Genomic DNA, 5,258 nt, shown 5'->3' with positions numbered 1-5,258 from the left:
TTATTATATATCAGGGGGTTGTAAGTAATCTCTGAAGAGGCATAGGATCAACTAGCTCACCCAAAGTAAAATAAAATGTTTTGTGTTAGAGTAAAATGCCATTTGACATTTCTGTCTTCTGTCGCCACTTGTGACTATCCACACCACCACTAGAGATCTTTATTTCCTCATGTGTTCTGTTCACTTTGCTTTTTTTATGCATTGGCAGCTAAGTGCAAATTTATGTTCTGTGAAGTATTCTGTAATGCTTCATCTTCCATTACCTTGTTCTTATTCTTGGTTTATACTTTTCTCAGATCCTCCCATTTTCTCACCTTTCTATTGCTTTAAAGAGATCAGTCCAGGTTTGACAAATCCTTCACCTTTTTACCTTGGATTAATTCCTGAGAACATTTTCCCATGAGTTATTTCTGACTAATTAGTAACCTGTGACTATACCTTCATGTACTCTAGAGTTTGGTTTACACATTTTAGAGTTCTTCTGCATCTGCAATTGTATAGGCTTGAACCAGAAATGTTAACTGATAGTAGAGGTAGGCTGATACATACAGTTTGAGAATTTAGTCCCTGAATAATATGTGTTCAAGAAACAAAAATCATTGGTTTATTGTTATTTTTTTAATCCATTATTGATTTCTCTGCCCAGCACAGAAATTGGTTAGACAGGCAGGATGACAATAGAAGCTTTGGTTTTGTGCCCATGGGAGGATTTCTAAGATGATATATTAATACTACTGCTTATTTTAGTAATTTAAAATATATATATGTTACAGCTGAATACAGTATTAATATAACTATTTGAGAGAGTGTTGCTGCTTGTGACAGGCTACATTTGATGGGGTTAAGTGAAGTGAAGGTGGTCCCAGCCTTGTAACCTTTTTCCTCCTAGATTAAAGTTCAGATGAAGTAGATTAAAAATCTCTCTTCCTGCCCTCTGCGTTATTCCTGTGCATGGAAACTCTGGGATAAATCAATCATGAGTTTAAAACTAAACAAGAAATTATGAGTTCTTAGGGACAGAAGTCCTGCTGACAGCAGTTTCAAATAAAGGAAATGTGCAAGTTATGCTGTCAGTTTAAAACTGTAATTGGAAGCTGTCCACTTAATAGTGTGCTGCAAACAGTTCTGTGTTTGATTTCCTGTACCCATGGAGCTTATCAGAATATTGTTATTTTTTTACAAGGTGTTACACAATTAAAGATAGAACTAAGGTTGGAACACTGAGTCAGCTAGGCTTAAGCAAACAGTTCTGTTACATGAGATGGCTGTGAAAGGTAAGAGATATTTGTTGCATTGAATCTTACATACAATGCCAAGGTTACCAACCTTACATAGGGGTCAGAGTGTGGATCTCAAGCAGCATTAAACGAGGCTCTCCTAACAGGTTTTTCATTTGAACAGTCCATCATTCTGTTGACACAGACGAATCCAAATTTTGAAATACAGGAGGAAAGGGATGGCATAGCCTACTTGCCCTAAGATTGAATTGCATGTCCGGTTGCCCATGAAACCATGGGTGTCACAGGACCTTCTGTCATGACTCACCTCTGGGTTATTCTCTAGCTCATTGGTCCCTCTGAACCCCCAGGTAAACAGGGTTGGTTATATAGGTCTTAATAAATGTTTTGTCAAGTATTTTGTACAATCAGGAGGGGCTTTGCCTAGTTTACAGACACAATTTCTATAAGTGAATGCACTCTGGTGATGTCTGTTGCTTGACCTTTCTGAGTTGCAACTGTTTTTTATTTATCTGTACATTTGGTGGCAGTTGAAATAGATGAAAATAGTGAATATTAAAGAATATTCTTATTGCAGATTTTCATTAGCACTATTTTAAATGTAAAGGAAAAAGTCATTTGAGAAATTCAAACACAAGATTTCAAATAGAAATACAGTGCTGTTAAAGCCTCTGTCCCATCTGAGAGCTTACACTGTTCATGATATAAAATATGGCAAGCTGGTATGGCTTAGAAAAAACTAACAATCATTGATTTTTGAAATTCCGTAAGAGTATTTATACTTTGCTTGTTGTTTGTTTTACAGGGATACCACTGTACAAAGCCTTACCCTACAGCCTTCTGTTAAAGATGGTCTTATTATATATGAAGACTCACCACTGGTCAGTAGTACCATTTGAATTTTATATTTGCAACTGTTTTAAGCTGCAAGTTTTTGGGGGGTTGTGATGTTATGATTCTTTTCTCTTCTAGGTAAAAGCAGTGAAGTACGGACATATTTTGGTAATTGATGAGGCAGACAAAGCACCAACAAATGTTACCTGTATCTTAAAAACTTTAGTAGAAAGTGGGGAAATGGTTTTGTCAGACGGAAGGCGAATTGTTGCCAGTAAGTATGGAGAAAATGTTTTGATCGTTTACAGTAAAACATGTGTCGTTGGTTTTCAACAGTTATACTGCCAAGTGGAGACACAACCAGTCCAAATGGAAAAATTACTGGATGCAAAAAGGTTAACAATTAAACAGTTTGCAGTCGTTTTCTTTACTACTTTTGCAATTCAGTAGTGGATCGGAGGTGGTGGATTCACCATCCCTGAAGGTTTTCAGGATGAGACTGGATGTGGCACTTAGTGCCATGGTCTAGTAACCACGGTAGGGTTGGACTCGATGATCCTTGAGGTCTCTTCCAACCTGGTTGATTCTGTGATTCAATAGCCACAAAGGTTTTCTTAAATAAACATTCTTGGGAATTTTGATAAAAAATTAAAACAAAAAAACCCCCAGAACCCAACAAACAGTGACTTGACCTTTGTACTTCTCATTGACCATGAGAAATAAAAATTTAGTTGACCAAATTATTATATTGATTACACCTATCTAGACAGTTGGGGTATAATTTGATCAGATCTAGAATAAAGATAGGAGTATACCTAACATTGAATTGTTAAGGGTTTTATCTAATCCAATATTGCATATGCTTATACTATTTAAATATATGCTGCAGGATGTGAGTATTTTGTAAGTTGGTGGAATTTCATTGTGTGAATTGCAGGAACTAAATATTTTTCATTATTTTTCAAAGAAAGGCCATGTTTGAAATGCTCTCTTGATGTTACTCGACACTGTACTTCATGTAATGAGTTTAACAATATTAGGAGTCATGTTTAAGTACAAATGTAGTAATTATTCAGCACTCACCTGGCACACCTGAGTTTTACTTCAATCATTATAAAATGTGGGTGGGCATTTTTTGAAATAGCTCGCTAGCTAGTCCTAATTCTTGCTGTAGTTATTCAGAGGTGGTTAAAGGATTCCCAAACAACATGTGCCACTGAAAAGATGTTGCAAGGGATCAAGTGGGGCCAGTCTGAGTAATTTTGGAGAATCAGAATCTTCACACATGTGAAATCCTGTCTCTCTGACTTCTCACAGTTTTTTTGTAATAACCAGGAGGAATTTCAGTTCTGTCTTCCCAGGTCAGATAATGGCAGACTTTGATGAAAACACATTTTATTCACCATTGGCTTAGGCACTTCAGTGAAATTAAATATAAAGAGGACAGGTAGTCCCAAACCCAAGAACAGTGGATGCGTTTTTCATGTTCCTTAAATTACACGCTTTGGTTAAATTTTCATGAAACAAGCTGTGAAACTTTAAAATGAAACCTGGAAAACTCATAGTTGAATGACATGCTAAGAAGCTATTGAGCCTTTTTTTGTAACTGTTCTTCTAATTCTAAGAAGAACATAATTAGATTAGATGAATTTTTCTTCTAATTCTAAGAATTATTCTTCTAATCTCATTATGTTAGTTTAATTTACTCAGTATCACAAAGCTTAAATATGCAATTAATACATTTTATTTCTTTTCCAGATCGTGCTCATGTAGAGGGGAGAGAAAATGTAATAGTTATTCATCCTGATTTTAGAATGATAGTTCTAGCAAATAGGCCTGGATTTCCTTTCTTGGGTAATGACTTCTTTGGCACAATAGGTAAGTGTTTCATATTAAATCATGGTCTTTAATAGAATTAATTAATATAATAACTGTCTGTATTCATTAGATTTCATGAGGAGCAGGAATCCTCATATATATTAATACTTCGATGTAAGACTGTCAAGATGTGATTCAGCTTGAAGAATAATCATGTAAATTTACATGTCTTAATAAAAGTGCATGAACTTGCCCTGAAGTGAACAGCAACATGTGGTCATCTGTGTTAGACCTGGGGTTTTTTTACGAGATTTTGACAAACATGGCAGACAGACAAGGTTACAGGAAAGCTATGCTAATGAGTGTATACTGTCTACAAATACAGCAGAAAAATGGCTCATAAGCAGCTTTACACCTGACATCTCTCTCAGCTCTCACCATTTTTTCCCCTTATCTAACAAGCCACAGGTCAGGTGCTGTCCTCTTTGGTACAAGCAATAGTAGCTTAATGGATGATTCTTTTCTCTCCTTTCAGCAGTACAAGCTACTGTATTTTTTGCTGTTAGCACTATGCTACCTGCTTCTTAATCCTCATTTGCCTCTCCAGGCATATGGCTGTATGCAATAAGCCTTATTAAAATACTTATATTTGACAAGATACTGAACTCATCCTGGTTTCAGGTAAGGCTATTCATATTCCATGTGAAAGCAACAGCAGGCCCAGTTTGGAAAGTTCCTGATAGATCCCAGAAATCCTGTGTACTAGCAAAGATTCACTACAGCTTCATCTCAGAGTAAAAACAAGAATTTATATTGCATAAGGGCAAGTGACGAAGAAGCCATTGGCCCGTGTAGTCCAATATCAGTCTAGGTGGGCCTCTGGCAAGGCTTTGTTGGTGTTCCATGGGGACTATGAACTGAATACTCCAGACTCCAGTGACTCCACTCCTCCAGACTCCACTGACTGTACTATCTATGTTAGCTTGGCCAATTATGTGCAGGCACTTTAATTTATGTGGTTTTGCCATTGCTTTGGCCATAATGCTTATGCATTATTTCTGCAAGAAGTAAAAACATATTCAAAAAAGCAGGTGCAAACCCAAATCTGTATTGCATGGTAGCTCTTTGTTTTTCAGGTGTGGTTCCTACTGAATGGGCATTCCATGTCAGAAACTCATTGGCTCTGAATCTATGTTGCCCCAAAATGATTTAGTGTGATTTTTTTCTTTTTGGTGATCTAATTTCCCTCCTGATATGGACCCCTTAAACAAAATTTATCATCCCAGTGTTTCTGCTTTTGACTCACATGGCAGAGGCTTGGTTGAGATTTTGGGGTTCTTCACTGGTTTTGCTTTTCAAGCTTAGTGT

General features: G+C 36.6%; 1 protein-coding gene across 1 annotated transcript in view; it reads left to right on the top strand.

Moving 5' to 3' along the window:
• Positions 1 to 2,043: 2,043 nt before the first annotated feature.
• The window catches only part of VWA8 (von Willebrand factor A domain containing 8), a gene marked incomplete at its 5' end in the record, with an annotated part of 81,637 nt that continues 78,422 nt past the window's right edge, over positions 2,044 to 5,258 (top strand). Inside the window, 3 exons of the mRNA XM_009075415.1 lie at positions 2,044 to 2,119; positions 2,211 to 2,346; positions 3,831 to 3,950. Of these exons, the coding sequence (XP_009073663.1) occupies positions 2,044 to 2,119; positions 2,211 to 2,346; positions 3,831 to 3,950 (332 nt within the window). The remainder of the gene's footprint in view (positions 2,120 to 2,210; positions 2,347 to 3,830; positions 3,951 to 5,258) is intronic.

This window comes from Acanthisitta chloris, unplaced genomic scaffold (assembly GCF_000695815.1).
Source record: "Acanthisitta chloris isolate BGI_N310 unplaced genomic scaffold, ASM69581v1 scaffold22065, whole genome shotgun sequence".
Classification (NCBI taxonomy): domain Eukaryota; kingdom Metazoa; phylum Chordata; class Aves; order Passeriformes; family Acanthisittidae; genus Acanthisitta; species Acanthisitta chloris.
The sequence above is the reverse complement of the archived record's forward strand: the minus strand, read 5'-3'. Positions and strand labels throughout refer to the sequence as shown.